Source organism: Babylonia areolata, chromosome 1 (assembly GCF_041734735.1).
Source record: "Babylonia areolata isolate BAREFJ2019XMU chromosome 1, ASM4173473v1, whole genome shotgun sequence".
Classification (NCBI taxonomy): Eukaryota; Metazoa; Mollusca; class Gastropoda; order Neogastropoda; family Buccinidae; genus Babylonia; species Babylonia areolata.
Window position 1 is genome coordinate 48,233,315 of NC_134876.1, and position 19,742 is coordinate 48,253,056.

Below are 19,742 nucleotides of genomic sequence, written 5' to 3' on the forward strand. Positions count from 1 at the left end.
TATGGAGCAGAGGGGGTGCAGGGAGGTGTGTGTGGGGGAGGGGATCGGGGGGTGGGGGGGAGGGGGGAAGTAGGTGTGTGTGGAGGGGAGGGAAGGTTTGTTTGTACCATTAAACTTAGTGATATATCGTGACCCACATGAACACAATACATTTGGGAGACTACAGAATAAAGACAGGGGGTTGTTGGAGGGAGGTGGGGGGCGAGGGGGGAAGCTTGTGGGGGGGGGGAGTGCGGGGGGGGGGGGGAGAGGCTGGAGATAAATGCTGTGTTTTGTTGTTAGGATTGGGTCTCATCCATGAAGAATATGGAATGCTCTCGAGGCCTGACCAATTTGCTGGGTCTGTGATGTGCATTGACCAGGCACGGCATCTGCTTCCTTTAGCATAGAATAAAATTTTAAAAAATTACCTTTGTTTGTTGCTTCCTGGAAATTGGAAGTGAAACTCATCCACAGCAACTAGTTCGCCCCCCCCCCCCCCCCCCCCCCCGACCTGACCAATTCCCACCCTGACCTGACCTTCCCCCCTGACCTGACCAATTCCCACCCTGACCTGACCTTCCCCCCTGACCTGACCAATTCCCCCCTGACCTGACCTCCCCCCCCTGACTTGACCTTTCCCCCTGACCTGACCTTCCCCCCTGACCTGACCTTCCCCCCCCCACCCCCCCGCCCCTTTGGAAGAACTGGTTAGGCGTTGGACTTGTGATCCATTGTTCGTTCACTACAGATGAGGGTTCGATGCTCTGGCTGTTTCAGTTTCAGTTTCAGTTTCAGTAGCTCTAGGAGGTGTCACTGCGTTCGGACAAATCCATATACGCTACACCACATCTGCCAAGCAGATGCCTGACCAGCAGCGTAACCCAACGCACTTTAGTCAGGCCTTGAGAAAAAAAAAATTACCATTGTTGCTTCCTGGAAACTGGAACTGAAACTCATCCACGGCAACTAGTTTCCCCCCCCCTCCCCCCCCCCCCCCCCCCCCCCCCCCCCCCCCCCCCCCCCCCCCCCCCCCCCCCCGCCCTGTCCACCCAATTGGTCGTTTAACTCAACAGTTAGAGGCGTTTGATTGGCTAAGAGCGGGCCAGACTAAGAGGGGCGTCTTTTCACTGTTAGCCGCCCGAAATTTGGTCAAACAGAGCAAACCATAGGCCTAGTTTGCATCAGTTTGACATGGTAAGTATATGTAAACACCAAACATGGAGTATAATACAAACTCCTCCTGTATGTTAAAGACTAATGGGACCTTTAACCTTTAACCCCCGACCCCCACCCCACCCCCGGCAGGTGTGGAACGACACAGTGGCCAACCTGTCTCTCCTGGCGCTGGGCACCTCGGCGCCAGAGATCCTGCTGTCGGTGATTGAAATCGTGGGCAACAACTTTGTGGCCGGGGAGCTGGGTCCGGGCACCATCGTGGGCTCTGCAGCCTTCAACTTGCTGGTCATCTCGGCCATCTGCATCATCTCCATCCCCGAGGGCCAGACCAGGAAGATCGCCAGCGTCAAGGTGTTTGGCGTCACCGCTTTTTCTGGTGAGGTCCAGGGCTGGGTGAATTGAATTGAATTGAATTGAATTGAATCTGATGGTAATAGAGTTAGCAAGACAATGCATTTTTTTTTTCACCCAGCACTCGAAGGGAAAACAGTCAAATAAAACAAAGGTTGGAAATCATTATATCAGTACAGCATGTACATTATAATCATGGTTACATGATTGGTAATTTGGCATTTACAACACTACACAGCTGGAGAGAATGAGAGGAGAGAGAGAAATTAAGAGGCAGATAGAGTGAGGGAAACACAGAGAGAGAGAGAGTACAAGACATAAAAATTGATATATGTCAGGATAAGGATCAAGCAATAAAGATTTGAACTGAAATAAACGTGCACACGTTACAACAACAGTAATGAAAATAACGCCACTTAAAACAGTTGTGAGGGGTGGTGAGAGGGGAAGTGGAGGTGGGCAAGGGGGTTGGAGTGGGGTGCTGTTTGTTCACAGGTTTTCTTTGCCATGTCATGATGAAGAGAAATTTATCAAAACCACTTACCGTCACCACTTTTTCTGGCGAGGTCTGGCAGTGGGTAAGACAGGGAGGGGAGGGGAGGGTGAGAGAGGGTGTTTGTGTGTGTGTGGTGGGGGATCGGGGGAGGGGGGCAGGGGGGGGGGGGCAAGGGGTTGGAGTGGAGTGCTGTTTGTTCATAGGTTTTCTTTGTTATGTCATGATGAAGAGAAATTTATGTAAACCACTTACCGTCACCACTTTTTCTGGTGAAGTCTGGCAGTGGGTAAGGGGCGGGAGGGGGGCAGGGGTGGAGGGCCGGGGGGGGGGGGGGGATTGTGGGGGGGGGGGTTGAGAGAGGGTGCTTATGTGGGGGGAGCAAGGGGATGGATTGGGGTGCTGTTTGTTCCCAGGTTTTCTTTGTTATGATAATGAGAAATTTTACTACCGCTTTCCGACGGGCGCAATAGCCGAGTGGTTAAAGCGTTGGACTTTCAGTCTGAGGGTCCCGGGTTCGAATCACGGTGACGGCGCCTGGTGGGTAAAGGGTGCAGATTTTTACGATCTCCCAGGTCAACAAATGTGCAGACCTGCTAGTGCCTGAACCCCCTTCGTGTGTATATGCAACCAGAAGATCAAATACGCACGTTAAAGATCCTGTAATCCATGTCAGCGTTCGGTGGGTTGTGGAAACAAGAACATACCCAGCATGCACACCCCCGAAAACGGAGTATGGCTGCCTACATGGCGGGGTAAAAACGGTCATACACGTAAAAGCCCACTCGTGTGCATACGAGTGAACGCAGAAGAAGAAGGCTACCACTTGCCGTCACCACTTTCTCTGAGGTCCGACGGGTGCGGAAGGTGCTGTTTGTTCATTGGTTTTCTTTGTCTTCTTCTTCTTTCTCTTCTTCGTTCCTGGGCTGCAACTCCCACGTTCACTCGTATGTACACGAGTGGGCTTTTTTGCATGCATGACCGTTTTTTACCCCGCCATATAGGCAGCCATAATCCACTTTCGGGGGTGTGCATGCTGGGTATGTTCTTGTTTCCATAACCCATCAAAGGCTGACATGGATTACAGGATCTTTAACGTGCGTGTTTGATCCTCTGCGTGCTACATCATGATGAAGAGGAATTCACTACCACCCGACGTCACCGCTTTTTGCTGGTGAGGTTTGGGAGCAGGGGTAGGGTGGGGATGGGTGGGTGTTGTTTGTAGGTTTTGTTCTTTGTAATAACATGATGAGGAGGAGAAATTGCTGCAGTATCAATGTTGCTCACTTCTTTCTATTGTGTTGTACTGTGCTGTATTGTACTGTACTGTGCTGTGCTGTACTGTGCTGTACTGTACTGTACTGTGCTGTGCTGTACTGTGCTGTACTGTACTAAACTGTACTGCATTACACACACACACACACACACACACACACACACACACACACACTTTCATTTTAATGTTTCTCGTCACGTGATAGTATTTCCAAACAAACCCTTACCCAACCATCTGTGGTGTTTGTTTTTTTTCTTCTTCTTCTTTTTTCTTCTTTTTCACAGCATATGTGGTTAGCGTATAATGATGTTATATGTATCAGTTGGCATGCCCTGGCAACTTGAAACAGCAGCTGAAAACGTTTCCCCAACAGGCATCTTCGCCTATGTGTGGCTGGCCATCGTATTGCTGGCTTCAAGCCCGGGCTATGTGGAGCTGTGGGAGGCCATTGTAACCTTCCTCTTCTTCCCCCTCCTCATCCTCATCGCCTTTCTGGCCGACAAAAACTTCTGCATCGGTCGCTCCAAGCGCCAGGAAGTGGAGTTTGTTGGCATCGGCATGAGTGAGTAGAATGAAGTCTTGCCTGTGTGTGCGGGTGTGAGTGTGTGTGTGTGTGTGGGAGTGTAGGGGGGGTGTTGGTATGATTGTGTGTGTGTGTGTGTGTGTGTGTGTGTGTGTGTGTGTGTGTTTTATTTGTTGTTGATGGTTTTGACATTGTTTTTGTGGTTGACGCTGTTCAGGTTTCCTTACTTGCCTTTATGCCTGCGGCGTCTTTGTGTCTTCTCTCTCTCTTTCTCTTTCTGTCTCTCTGTCACTGTCTCTCTCTCTCTCTCTCTCTCTCTCTCTCTCTCTCTCTCTCTCTTTCTCTCTCTTTCCCCCTCCTCCCACCACTGACCCCTCCAGACTTTTCGCTCTCTGTGTATCTCACAGTCTCTGTCTGTGATCTTTCTGTGTCTTTTTTTTCTGTTCCTCTCCCCACACTTTCACTGTCTGATTGTGTCTCTCCATCTCTCACTGTCTCTCTCTTTGTATCTCTGTGTTCTCTGTCTGTCTCCCTCTGTGTCTCTCTGTGTCTGTCTGTCTGTCTGTCTGTCTGTCTCCACCTCCCCCCTCCCCCTTCCTCATTTTCTTTCACTATCTCTCTCACTGTCTCTCTTGAGGTTTTTTTGTTTGTTTTTTTTGTTTTTGTTTTTTCTTTCTTTTTCGGCCTTCTTGTTTCACCTACTGTTTGTGTGTTCATTGTACGTACAGCATCTGTAAAGAGAGATTGTAGCTTTCCTGTTAATTGTGATGTGTACCCATCAGGGGGGTGTACTCTTGCTAGCTGCTGTGTCATCTGCCTATTTACACAATTGTATTCATTTACTTGTATCATCATAACACTGACACTTTCTCATTTCTTAAGGCAACAAACGATATATTCACGCAGGTAAATATTAACTGATTTTTTTTTTTTTTTCTTTTTTTTTCCCCAAAAAGCATTGGTGGAAATGTGGGTGCTGGAATGTGGTCTTTTGTCTCATCATTTTTCTTTCTTATTCAAAAAAAAAAAAAAAAAAAAAAAAAAAAAATCTCTCTCTCTCTCTCCATGCCTTTCTCTGTCTCTCCGTGTTTGTCTCTCTCCTGTTGTGGAATCAGTTGTGATTATTTGATTCTATTTTTAGATAGGGTGCACCGTGTTTCGTTGTGTTTGGGTTACGCTGCTGGTCAGGCATCTGCTTGGCAGATGTGGTGTAGCGTATATGGATTTGTCCGAACGCAGTGACGCCTCCTTGAGCTACTGATACTGATACTGATCATGGGACTTTGATTCTATTTTTAGATAGGGTGCACCGTGTTTTGTTGTGTTTCATGGGACTTTGATTCTATTTTTAGATAGGGTGCACCGTGTTTTGTTGTGTTTCATGGGACATTGATTCTATTTTTAGATAGGGTGCACCGTGTTTTGTTGTGCTTAATGGGACTTTGATTCTATTTTTAGATAGGGTGCACCGTGTTTTGTTGTGCTTAATGGGACTTTGATTCTATTTTTAGATAGGGTGCACTGTGTTTCGTTGTGCTTAATGGGACTTTGATTCTTTTTCTTGTCTGAGTTGAACATCTGTCTTCTCACTTTTCTCTTTTTGTTCTTTTCTGTTTTTAAAAAGGGAGCTGATTTTTTTTTTCTCTCTCTCTCTCTCTCTCTTTTATTTATAGCTTGTCTGGGTTTTCATCTGTTTTGGAAATGTTTAAACAGAGCTGAATTGGCATTTTGCTGATGATTAGCTTCTAAAGCTTGATATAATGTGTTTCTTTTATTATACTACACTTATGTCTGACATTATATTCCTCCCATTATATATAGCAAATGTGCGCTTGTCGGTTTGTCTAAAACAAAAAGATCTGCCTGTCTGTCTGTCTGTCTGTCTGTCTACACATCTCTCTTTTTCCAGGTTTTCAGTGTCACACTTTCAGAATGAACCAGTCCACAGAGACAAAGGACACACCCCTTGCACTGTCGCTAGTCAAGTCACCTCACGGGAGTTTAGCTGTGGCTGTGTTATGTGGGTGCAGGAGAGTGGAGAAGAACTGGAAACTAAGATCACTGAAAGTGCACAGCATGAACGTTCATTGAACTGATATAGTGATTATATTTCAAAAAGAATTTCATCATACTCACTGAGGATGATAATGTTGAATATGACGATGGTGAGAGTGAGAAGATTTTGTGTTTGCATGACTAGTCTGGGGGTCAGAGATTGCATGCACAGGAGTCTGCAGTGACCAAAGCGCTTGCGCCTCATGCCTGATTTGCTTAGCGCAAGTGAGGGAATAAAAAGAATTAACCCCTCATAGCCAGATATATTCTGAAAAGGAAAAGGGGAGGGGAGGGAAGGGAGGCCCTTGATTAGGATTTGGTTGCTGTACAGAGTATTCTCCAACAGTAAGTGTGTGTGTGTATGTATATATATATATATATATATATATATAAATAAATGTGTGTGTGTGGAAGTAGTGATATTGCTGATATGGATAATGGATTATTATTTTTCCTTTTATATACACAAGGCATAAGATAATGTGTCAGTTGAGAAATGGAGAGAAAAACTAATTTGGTGGAACAGAAAGGAATTTAGAAACAGAAACAAAGAGACACATTACAGGAATGATAATTCAATGAAAAGTATATTACAGCACTGAATCTTGTCTTCAGATCAAGTATTGATTCAAGGATATGTTCTACACTGTAATGTTTTTTGTTGCATGTCACATTCATAACATTTTTTTACATTTCATTTATTTCTAACATTCTTTCACAGTTTCAGCCTGTTTTTAAACAGCATATGCACACACACACACACACACACACACACACACACACACACACACACACACACACACACACACACACACACACACACACACACACACACACACACACACACACACACACACACACACACACACACACACACAGAGAGAGAGAGTAATTATGATAGTATAAACAAAACCAAAAATCAAAACATCACATCATATTTGCTGCCATCATAAGATATTTATAAACATGGTGCTGTCATTTTATCAACATAAGAAGAAGAAAAAAACTTTTTAAGAAAAAAGTAACTAATGAAGATGTGTAATCTAAGAACAGAACTACCCCACCCCCACCCCCCAGCTTCCATCCACCCCAACCCCCTCATCCCACCAATTGAAAAAAAAAAGGGGGCCAAACTCAATAGGGAAAAGGACATTTTTAGTTTCAAATCAGAAGTCCCGAAGACGCATGAGGAGTATTGCAGTCACATAGCTTCAGATTCATTCAAGAATATAATGAATAGTTATTCAGCTGCTCACAGAAGCAGCTGCAGACATTAGCAGCCTGTCACACAGCTCACTCTGTGTGGAAGGCAGAGGTTGCGTGCTTTTTTCTTCTTTTTTTTTTTCTTTTTTTTTAAAGCAGGAGACACTTCTGCAAAACACACCAACTTGTTTTACAGATGAAGTGCAAACTGCTGAAAATAAGCCAGCAGAAGGTAAGTGACTGGGCGCTTTTCTGCGGCGCAAGCTATCTTAACACCCTCGGTGCTGCCACTGGTTTAGTCAGATTTTCTCTGCTGATCTTTTGCAAGGCAAATCTGTTTCTTGTCTTCTACGCTTACTTGAAGTCCAACATGTAAAAGGATGCAGCATGTTCAAACCCACTGTTGTGTAAGTATACTCTCTGGCCTAATCCTCATAGTATAGTTTTTCTGTTGTTGTTTTTTTGTATTGTGAAAGCAACCAACAGTGCGGTGAACAGAACAGTCACTCCAAAATACAATGGTTTGAGACTTTATACTGCTTTGAGGTCTGTCTCATTTGGGACCAGAGTAAACATAACATAATAACAAAATATTTTGTTTCTTATATGTATAGAAAACAATTTGTTATGCAGAAGTATGTTTTGTATAATTATGATGTGAGTGTGTGTGTGTGTGCATGCTTATTGTGCACACACTTGCATCTGAGTACCACATGCACATGTACTGAAGTTTGGGAAAGAAAATTATTTTATTACGAAACAACTAACATCCCAGTGCTTTTTCATGTGGGGGAGTGTGTATGTGTGTGTTGATGCAGTATCCTAATGCTGTAAGCGTGTTTTTGCTGTTCAGCTTTCCTGGAATGGAATCTCAAAATAGATGAGGTTAGATGGTGAATGTTAAACAAGGTCTTTCTTTTATTATAGCATTCCATTATTGATTTTATAGAGGGCATTATTAAATTAGGCTAAACTGAAGGACCAGTATGAACTCATTCCAAACAACAGCAGCATGTCCAGACAGAGGGACTGCTCACCAAGAACCATTTCTTACGGTGCACTGCTTCTGATTTCTTTTCTTTTTTTCCATCATATATTTCATCCTGCAGTTTTTCAAGAATCTCTTTTCAAACCTTTTTTATTTGAAAATGAACATGCATGGCATTTTCATGTGTGTCTTGTGTCTATGTCTGCCTGCAGTCTTGTTTGTTGTTGTTTTTTGTTTGTTTGTTTGTTTGTTTGTCAAAATGACACTGGTCATATTTTGTTCTTTACTTTTGATCCTAAATAAAATTTAATGTATATACCAGAACTACTAGCTGCCTGCCAACTTGCAGGTTTCATTTTTGCTTACTCGTCAAAGTTATTTTCTTTAGTTTGTGCTTGTGCAAGCTGACCTCTTCTGGTAGATGTAGACATGCCAATGTGCTTCCTCTGTGTCTCTCTCTCCATGTCTTACACTCACACCTGCAATAACAGTTTGGTGTTATTCAGTTTTATTGATCTAACCAGTCAAAAGGAAGGAAATCCGTAGGAAATAAAACTGTTCATTATGTTTCAAATGCAGCAAAGGGTATTTCTGCAAATACACTTCCGGTTTTCTACTTTAGCAAATGAAATTATCCAGAATGATAAATCAAAAGAACATAATCTAGAGGACTTCAAGAAGTACTGTCGGGAGAAGATCACCCACTCAGACTTTAGTTTACAGTGTTTTAACTGATCTTAGAAAGTTGCAACAGCAAATGGTGGAACTGATGGAAGCAGAATATTAGAATGTCTTGAGAAAAATTATGCTTCAAAATCATATAGGTTTAGAAAAGTGAAGAATTTCCTTAAATGACATGCAAAATAATGTTTCCTTTATTCATATATTATATCCAGTTTTGACCATGCTTCCGTGCTTTGTGATTCAGAGTACAAACACATTCAAGGCTAAAATGTGATACAATTAAGGATTCTTCAAGCACAAAAGTTATAATGATAATGCATTATCTTATCTGACGAATTTGTTTACTTTTGATAATTGACATTTATGTCAGCTATAACTCCACTTCCATTCAACTATCTTATGTACCGTAAATCAAATCTTTTAAACCAATTTAAAAACCATTCAACCATGGGAAGTTTACAGTCTCAGCAGGCTTCCATGCCTTATTGATGCGGAAAAACTGCAGAAAATATATAGTTTTTTTCACTCCAAATTACATGTGGAGGCATCCAGAAATACCGCAGAAGTTAGTTCCCTTGTTTTGTGGCTTATGCACATGTAGGAACATGAGAACCATAATGAGATGAATCTTTATACCAGAGCAGTGCACGGGCACTGAATTCAATGAGTGAAGATGTACTGATCAAGCTTCAAAATTAACAAATAATGTTCACCATATTATTTATCCTGTCGTCCTCCTCTCTCTCTCTCTCTCTCTCTCTCTCTCTGTTGTCTTCTCCTGGTGTGACATTTTCCATCACAAAATGTCTTTGTAGTTAAATAGGTTGTGTGCATGCTTCCTTTTTCACTTTTTAAAGGTATATATTTTTCTATATTTGTGTGTGTGTGTGGGGGGGGGGGGGTTGTTGTTTTTTAAGAGTATGAGTTAGTTTGTTTTCCCTGAGGGCTGGATGTAAAAAAAGAAATATAATATAAAAAAACAACAAAGATTATGCTAATTTCACTATCTTCTTGATGAAAAAAAATGTTGTTACGTTTCTTGTCTCTCTGTGTGTCTATCGATCTGTCTATCTATCAGTCTTTCTGTCTTCTCTCTCTGTGTCTGTCTCTCTATCTATCTGTTTTTCTGTGTCTGTCTCTCTTTTTCTCTTTGATCATTTTACATCAACACATACATACACATGCATGCTTTTGCACATATGCACACATTTTCACAAACACACTGATACACATTCATATGCAAGCATAAACATACTCACACATAAACACAGACACACACGCACACACGTGTGCATGCACACATACATGCACACGCGCGAATGCACACACACGCACATACACACACATGCACATCCATGCAATAACCATTAGGTGTTTTTCAAATAAGTGTTATTCAGTGCTCCAAATTTGTTTGACATAACTGAGTATAGACTGTCACTTTGATGTAGATATTGGAATTTGATTCAAAATTAACTTGTGCAGTATGGGGGGAAAAAAGAGAATGTTTTTATGTGAATTAAATCATTTATGTTGTGAATATCACACACTGTATTATGAATCTTATAATTTGTTTCCAGATTTTGTCTTTTAGAAGGAATCATTTGCATGATGTGTCCTGATATGTGCATGTTTGCATATACTTGAACCTGCACTTGCAACACATACTGCATGTGCCTGTATGTTTCTAATTCTACAAAAATACATTCTGCATGTGCCTGTATGTTTCTAATTCTACAAAGCACAAGGCAGAATATCATGATACAGCTGATGGACTGTATGTTTGGATATAAACAGTACTTTGATTCTGGAATGATTGACCAGACCGAAGAATTGTCATCGTTGAATGTTCTCATATCAGCAAGAATGTGTCACATGATGAGATGGGATTTCCAGCATATGCTGGGAAAAAAAGAACACAAAAATGTTGTTCCAGCAATAGTAGTTATATATTACAAAGGCCTTTCACCCTTCCTTGGGAACAGGCTGTCAACAAGAGACCTTCATCGTCCCCTACCATGTACCGTTGCCTCCATAGATATATATACATAAATACATATTACAGAATGTCTTTGATGTGTCTTTTTCTTTGTTTTGTTTTGCTTCGTCTTCAGTATGAATTCCTTTTTTTTTTTTTCATGTTTTACCCATATATATATGGTTAAGGAAGACCACCTCAGCCTGATTTTGTGTCACTCGTCAGTTGTATGTCACAACACCACATCACATCACATCACATTATACCACACTACATCAAGCAAAACCACATCACAGCAGACACCACACCATACTACATCACATCAGCACATGATAAATGTGCACTCACATTACATTCACCCATCTTCTGTTGTTGTTTTTTTCCTTTCCCACCATGATGGCGATGCCTGTGAGAGATGCTTTATGCTGTTGTTGCAGATGGCAAAGTGGATGAGGACCGCAGACCTTTGCAGCCCACCACTGAGGAGGATGCTGAGATCATCCACCTGGCCAAGGTATGTCTGAAACACAGGTATCAGGGTGCAGGTTGTTTTTTAAACCACCATCCACTTGACCAGGGTATGTCTGAAGACACAGGTAACAGGTATTTTGAATCATCATCCACCTGGCCAAAGTATTTCTGAAACACAGGTAACAGGTATTTGAAAACATAATCCACCTGGCCAAAGTATGTTTTCTGAAACACAGGTAACAGGTATTTTGAATCATCATCCACCTGGCCAAAGTATGTTTTCTGAAACACAGGTAACAGGTATTTTAAATCATCATCCACCTGGCCAAGGTATGTCTGAAACACAGGTAACAGGTATTTTGAATCATCATCCACCTGGCCAAGGTATGTCTGAAACACAGGTAACAGGTATTTTGAATCATCATCCAACTGGCCAAGGTATGTCTGAAAACACAGGTGACAGTGTGCAGGTATTTTGAATCATCATCCACCCGGCCAAGAGTATATCTGAAACAGAGGTAACAGGTATTTTAAATCATAATCTAAATCATGATTTGTCAGGGCATATCTGACAAATGGTAACTGGGTGCAGGTATTTTAAATTCATCTACCTGGCCTAGGGATGTCTTCAAGACAGGTAACAGGTAATTTAAATCATCATCCACCTGGCCAAGGTATGTCTGGAACACAGGTAACGGGTATTTTGAATTATCATCCAACTGGCAAGGTATGTCAGAAAACACAGGTGACAGGTGTTTTAAATCATCATCCACCTGGCCAAGATATGTCTTAAACACAGGTAACAGGTATTTTGAATCACCATCCACCTGACCAAGGTATGTCTGAAACACAGGTAACAGGTATTTTAAAACATCATCCACCTGGCCAAAGCATATCTGAAACAGAGATGACAGGTATTTTAAATCATAATCCACCTGGCCAAGGTATGTTTGAAAACACAGGTAACAGGTATTTTAAATCATGATCCAACTGGCCAAGGTATGTGTGGAACACAGGTAACAGATATTTTGAATCATCATCCAACTGGCCAAGGTATGTGTGGAACACAGGTAACAGATATTTTGAATCATCATCCAACTGGCCAAGGTATGTCTGAAAACACAGGTGACAGTGTGCAGGTATTTTGAATCATCATCCACCCGGCCAAGAGTGTATCTGAAACAGAGGTAACAGGTATTTTAAATCATAATCTAAATCATGATTTGTCAGGGTATATCTGACAAACGGTAACTGGGTACAGGTATTTTAAATTCATCCACCTGGCCTAGGGATGTCTTCAAGACAGGTAACTGGCCAATTCACACCTGAAACACAGGTAACAGAGTGCAGGTACAGTATTTTAAATCTGCCATCCTTGACAACACCACAAGGACAGGAGAGTGCGGTATGTGCAGCCCAATATCAGGGTATCTGATGAGTTCAGGATCCATGAAGTCCCGGGGACTCCTTTTTTTACCAGAATTCTAAGGGGGTCCCAGACTACCTTCAGGGGGTCACTCTAATGCTGTACATTCGGTAATGCACTGCTACACATACACAAAGGCAGACATATCTCACAATCATCCAGGTGTCTGAGCCTAGAAATGGTGATTGGAAACACCTCTTCTCTGAAGAGAGGATTCTAGCAAATACACACAGCACACACAGTTAATACCTTGACAATCATACACAAGAGCTATTAATAAATACCCAACCAATGACAACGCTTTTACATCATGTCTGACAGGAACTGGGACGTGTGGATGATCTTCCAGAAGAGGAAGCTGCCAAGATGGCGGCCAACAAGATCCAGATGGAGAAGGATCACGACCGAGGCTGGTACCGCATCAATGCTACTCGTGGGCTGACTGGGGGCAGGAAGCTCATCCCTCGAGTCCTGGGCACTTTCAATGATGTAAGGTCCCCTCGCGCTTCTCTTTCTTTCTTTCTTTCTTTCTTTCTTTTTCAGTTCTCCATTTATCATATAACTGTCCAGTCCGCACGGTCTAATATAAGGATGGGAGGGGGAATAGATTTGAGCACAAGAGAATGATATTCGGGGTGTTTTATAACACCAGCAGTCAGTTGCACCAGTTGCTTAAGTCGTATACCATTCTGAAATAATAATGATTGTTGTCCCTTGGTCTCAATGAAGACATGACTTTGTTTGTACCTCTGTTTCTTTCTTGATGACTGATTTTGTCAGGTGTGCGCGAGCATGTTTTTTTATGAGTTTTTTTTTCTTCATTGTTTGTTTGTTTGTGTGCCACCTGTCAATGCATTGATTGTTTTATTTTTGTTTTTGTTTTTATTGACTGTCATCTAGTTATGGTTGCCAATGTAACATACTGGTTGCAATTCATTACTGTGGAATGTAGACCCAATTCAGGGCAGGGACTGCATAGATAAAGAAAAGCACACCCATGCTTATCTGTTATCCTCAGAAATAAAGAACTTTGTCTTGCCTTGTCTTGTCTTGTCTTGTCTTGTCTTGTCTTCTCATTGTCAAGGCAGCTGCTGCTGTTCATCCCCTTCCTTCTCATTTTCATCCTTCTCTTTGTGTCCTTGTCATCTTTCATCTTCTGTCTTGAGGGATGCACATCCTTTTATTTATTCATATCTGTGAGAGTAACATATTATTCAGCCATTTTTACCTGCCACTTAGGCAGCCACACTCTGTTTTGTAAGGCATTCTTTAGTCATTAGTCTCTACATTCTTCTTTCTCCCATGCAATAACGGTCTCTCATTGGAGGTGGTGTCCTGACTGGTTTCTTTCATGTTGTTTCCTGATCCTGTGTGATCAGGTGGGCTTCAGACAACAGAAGATAGATATATTTTATAAATATCCCTGTTGTTTCCATCTCTCTTCCAAGGGATAATTTCACAGTTAATTTTTGGAGAGTGTGTGTGGCTACGAAGCCCACACAGCAAGGTACACATATGGTCGCAGCTTGAATATGGAATAAGTTCCTGTTATGTGAGTCAGATAATCACCCCATTCGGATCTCAGACCTCCACTCTTCCTGTCTGACCAGTATCAAGCTATGGGATAGAATGACTTTTGCTGTCACAGTTCTTTGCTGCTAGCCATTACTTTGTTTCAGTGAATATCCCTGTGACATTCAATTTCTTGCAGTTCAGCGTTGTTCATCCCAAGGATGATTGGATTCCTTTAGAGTTTACTTACACCTGTCAGGCAGTGTTTGTCTGTCGGTTGTGGAACTTGTTCAGGTTATACCTACAAATACTGAAGAAAATGAAATAATTGTTGGATAACAATAAAAAGTATTAGAAAAAAAAAATTTCAGCTATAATCAATATGTCAGTTCTCTTTGAATTCCTAACCTGAACTGAAACTTAACAACATAGGAGCATTTTTACCTCGAACATTTTGTGTGTGTGTGTGTGTTCGCAGTGTGTGTGTGTGTGTGTGTGTGTGTGTGTGTGTGTGTGATCCATTGTCACACCTGCTCAAAGCTAGCATATGCTTGTCATGATAAATCACATTTTCTGCGTGTGAACTTGCATCAATGCATTGAGTTCTTACTCTTCAGATGCAGAGGAAGGTAAGACACTGAATGCTTTTCTTCATGTTATTTTCACCTCACAGGTGTATGTTGTATTCATAGATCAGTCTGCATTAGCCACATTCATTCAGTTTGTGATTTGGTGGGGGGCATGTGACTGTGGAAATCAACTTCAGAATCACATTTTTATGCATTTTTTTATTTTTACTTCTTCCATTGTCATGGGCTTAAAAAAAAGGGGGAAGGGGAAGTCATGTCAATGGGCTTTTCTTAATTTTCATCAGTCTGACTTTTTAAAAGTTTTTTTCAATTTCATAAGGGATAACGGAACCAAAAATGAAATGTCATTTAATGCCATTTACCATTCTCTCCTTTTGTTTTTCATATTTTATATATGATATTTATGTCAATGCTCTGTTCATACTGGAGTCATTTTAACAGAAAGAATAAACTCTTTTTTTTTCTCTTTTTTTTCATCTTTGATAAAGAGGCAATCAACTGAAGTTTCTATTCATACAATATGCGATGCACATTTCAGATCAAACCAATCAGAATCGTACATTCTGGTTAGCTTTGATTTCCCTGTCCCTCCATCAAAATGCCTCATGCGTCCATTAGTTTCCTCTCCCTTCATGTTGTCTGTGGACCTTGGTCTGTCTGACTGACCCCAGTCCTGTGGAAATGTGCCATGCAGATGTCAGTCTGTATGTCCTGTATGTAAACTGAATCGATGATTCATGCCCTTGCCCATCCCGAGAGAAGATGTTGTGGGTTCCTAATTTGTGTTGAACACTTTGTACCCCATTAATGCATTTCATGGCATTTGTGTGGGCCAGCTCTACAACAGCCGAACACACTGTAAAAGTCATATTTCATTTAAAAAATTTAAAAAATTCACACAGCACCATAAGAAGAAAAAAAAAGAAGTGCAGTTACCTTGAAAACACAGATGGACAATGTAGAGGTTAAAGCCAACAAGCTAAAAGAATGGATGAGAACACAGCTGACTGAGAAAGTGAAATTGAACATGCCCACTGAAGAACAGAAATACCCATACACAGTCCAAGGGAAGCAACCAGGTAATCAGGATAAATCAGTACTCTGGGTACAAAGTGTTGAGTGAATCGTATGTCCAGTTTCATTACTTGGTGTTGCTGTTGCTGTTTGGTTTTGGGTTTGTTTTGTTTTGTTTTTTTGTTTTCAGGCCAGTTGCATGTTTTGTAGAATAAATTGATATGTCCCAATGTAGCAGTGCTGTATGATTTACATGTTGGTGAAATATGAATAATTCGTTCATGTAGACTTTCAAACAGCATGCCACTGTGATTTTATTTCAATGGAATATATTTCAGATTATACTTTTGTTTTTTAATAGAATGCAGTCACTTAACTCTTACCACCAGGTTTCTGTTTGTAAAACACTGTAGTGACTATTTTAAGCTTGACTCTCTCAGTCACATGATTTAGTTTGTCAAAACAACACAGTGGACTTGTTCACTTCAAACTCAGTCAGGGGAGGAAGGATAGTCACTTTTCCTATTGCACAGGAAAGTTGGCTGCAACTGTCAGGCTATGCTACAGTGAAGGGCCCTGTGTATGTTTTTGTTTGCTTGCTTTTATATATTTTTCTTTGTTCATGGGTCATTTTTATTTGTTTTGTGTGTTGTTTTTTTTGAGGGTTTAGAGGGAGTTCTTGTATCAGAGTGGGGTATATAGTTGATTTTTTTCTTTTTTCTTTTTTTTTTCTTTTTTTTTTTTAGATATTGAGTTTATTCGTGAGGCTGAAATTTGAACACAAGTTATGATTCAGCAAAAGCAAGATTTTGTTTCTTCCAAACACTGTCACACACAAGGAATAAAAAAAAAAAATAATAATAATAATAATCTGTACAGCCTCCTGTGTAATTGTCATCAGCAGTCACCTCCACCTTTGACAATTTTCAGCCAACTTATGGTTTTTGCTTTCTGTCTTTGTGGGCCATAACACACATGTTCACCCATATGTAGAAGTGGGCTTTTACATTTGTGACTGAATTTTACCCCACCATTTAAGCAGCAATTGTTTTCTAGGGTCTGCATGTTGCCTGTGTTCATGTTTCTACGATAAACCCCCAAACCCTGATGTATATTTACAGGATCTTTAATGTGTATGTTTTATCTTCTGCATGATAGCCTTGAGATGGCCTTAGTGGTCAGCGAGGCTCTAAGCACCATAATTTCATTTCATTTCATCTTCTGCATGTGTACATACACAATGGGTATTTAGCCACTGGCAGGTCTGCACACATGTTGACTTGGGAGATCAAATGGGAAAAAAATCTCCACCGTAAATCCACCGGGCACCAATAACAGGATCGAACCCAGGACCTCAGATTGGATGTCCCAATACTGTAACCATTTGGCTGTTGCACCTGTTCTTTTCTTCTTCTTCTTTTCAGTGAAGTGAAACCAAGGAACGAAACTGAAGAGGTACTATAAATGGAAGTGGCTTTATTTTGGAAAACAACTGAAGTTGAATGAAAAGAGGGACAAGGCAGAATTGGAATAATTAACAGTCTCTGGCTTTTTTCTCTTTCTGTGCCTTTTGTTTTTGTATATCATAAATAAGGCACTATGGAGGAATGGGTCAGACGATGGGCTTTCTGACGTGGTGTTCACCAGTGACCAGGGTTCAAGGCCCCGTTTTGGCCTGGGGTTCAGTCCTTGGGAAAGGTACTTTTCTCCAATTTCCCTCTCTCCACCCAGGAGTGAATGGGTGCCTGACTTCAGTTGGGGGAGGTAAAAACGTTGAAAGGAGATGATAGGGCCCCCACCTACCTGTGTCAAGCCCTAGACACAGTGGATATTAACTCTTTCCATACGAACGGTGAAAGAGACAACAGCATTTCTCCCCAATTACCACCATCAAAATATTACAAGCGGAAGGCTCTTACACTGAAGAGGTGAATGTTACAAAGAATACCACAATTCTGACGACGGAAGCTAAAGGTTGGGTCATTCAGTCACCCACTGGACATCCGAGGGGTCTGTGTAGAGGAGAAGAGAGGACTGGCCATACTGAGTGAGTTAAATCACTGCCCCAGTGGCCATAAAAGGCTGTCGGACCTTTCACTCTTAATGTCTTCCACAATGCTGTATAGCCCTTGATTGGAACCAAAGCAAGCAATGGCCATTTCATCCTTCAGGGATCATCGGCTGATTTTTGGCTGACAGTCATGAAGGGATGTCCTAACTTTGTTCAGGTTTCAGGCCTTTGTTTATAGTGCTGACTGTGTGTTTTTGGAGAGGAGTTACTTATAGAATTCTGATTAGAGGTTATGTATCTTAAACTGTGTCCATCAAGGAAAACAAGACTTAGCATATTTCTTTGTCATCCTGAAATGGGGTGGTTTCTCCACTGATGTTTTTTGTTTTAAAAAGAAAATTCACAGTTTTCTTGGTTTTGTCATGCATATCATGAAGCATTTTCACCATAGCATTTTGTTTTTGTGCTTTGGAAAGCTGGTTATTACTTTTTCTTTTCTTGTGAGGGTTTCATTTAATGGATTGGGGGTTTTTTTTGGCTGGAGAATAATTGTATGTATCTGTACATCTCTTTGGCATTATGCCATGACATGATGTGCATGTTTTTGTTGACTTGAAAATGTATGTGCACAGTCATTGTTTAAAATGAAAAATCTAATGAAATATGATAAAATGGGGGTCAGGGGGATGGGGGGTGGGGGGGGGGGGCGTCAATACACAAAACACACACACGCATGCATGCACCCACCCACCCACCCACACACACATTATAAGTCACTTAGGTCTCCACAAACAAAAAGCCAAATTGATATGTATAGGATCATGTCAACTGAAGCATCTCATTAGATGACAATATGTGTTTGATGTTGTTTGTAATGGCCTATCTGTATAGAATTGTTAATTTTGTTCTTCTGTACACCCTTCAGGTAACATTTCAAGAAAAATATTCAGAAAGATGTAATGTTTTAAGACACAATAAAACATTCATGTTAGAAACTATAACATTTTATGATACAAGTGAAATAAAAGTAAGCAAAAACCCTCAACACCATTTCATTGATTGCTACGTAACATTTCAAGAAAAATATTCAGAAAAAATGTAATGTTTCAAGACACAATGTTCCTTTCTTTCTGTCAGACTCCACAGCTTTCATTGATTGCTACGTAACATTTCAAGGAAAATACTCAGAAAGATATAACGTTTCAAGACACACTGTTCCTTTGTCTTTGTCAAAACTTCACAGCTGTATGAGAGAATCCAGACCGCCCCAGAGGAGAGGGATGAAGCCACGGTGGGCATCACCAAGCACCTGGACCACTCTGATGGCGGCCGAAAGCCTGTGTTGGATTTCACTGCAGCTGGAGTGGCCGTCATGGAGAACGAGGGGAAAGTGCGTGTGGGGATTCGGCGCCACGGAAGGCTGGACGTGGAAGTGAAAGTCAGGTGGGGGTTGACAGACAGCGTGGTTAGCTGCTTGCTTGAGTGGTGGTTTTGTATTCTGTTGTGTTGTGTTGTGTTTGTGTTGTGTTGTGTTGTGTTTGTATTGTGTTGTATTGTATTGTGTTGTATTGTATTGCTTTTTTGTCATGACAGATTTCTCTTTGTGAAATTCAGGCAGCTTTCCCACAGAACAGAGCCATCCTTTTTTCTTTTTTCTTTTTTTTTCTTTTTTTTTTTTTTTTTTACTTTCTGACTACAAGTGTATTTGTTTTGTTTGTTGTTTTTTTTTAAATTTTTGTTACTATCAGTGTGGACTTTTCTATAAACTTTTGTTTGTCAGGGACGACCCTTTTGTTGCCTTTGGGTTCTGTTACATAAACAAAAAGTGCATGCTGCACATGGGATCTCAGTTTATTTCTTTAGCTGACACACACACACACACACACGTGCGCGCGCGCGCACACACACACACACACACACACACACAGAGAGAGAGAGAGAGAGAAATGTGAAATGCTCCTTCATCATCACTGTCGAAGTCTTCACTGATGTTAGCATCATTATCATCATTA

The 19,742-nt window shown here is 41.3% G+C and overlaps 1 protein-coding gene across 6 annotated transcripts in view; it reads left to right on the plus strand.

Annotated features, from left to right (window-relative positions):
- Nucleotides 1-19,742, plus strand: part of LOC143283559 (sodium/calcium exchanger Calx-like) — a 112,579-nt gene that overhangs the window by 84,564 nt on the left and 8,273 nt on the right. For 4 of the 6 annotated variants that reach the window (XM_076589813.1, XM_076589814.1, XM_076589808.1 and 1 more), the window contains exons 3-8: nt 1,288-1,534; nt 3,652-3,840; nt 7,256-7,291; nt 11,144-11,220; nt 12,925-13,092; nt 18,974-19,173. In XM_076589813.1, the coding sequence (XP_076445928.1) occupies nt 1,288-1,534; nt 3,652-3,840; nt 7,256-7,291; nt 11,144-11,220; nt 12,925-13,092; nt 18,974-19,173 (917 nt within the window). Of the gene's footprint in view, nt 1-1,287; nt 1,535-3,651; nt 3,841-4,683; nt 4,708-7,255; nt 7,292-11,143; nt 11,221-12,924; nt 13,093-18,973; nt 19,174-19,742 lie in introns of all 6 variants that reach the window. The other 2 variants (XM_076589815.1, XM_076589816.1) reach the window with 2 other exon arrangements.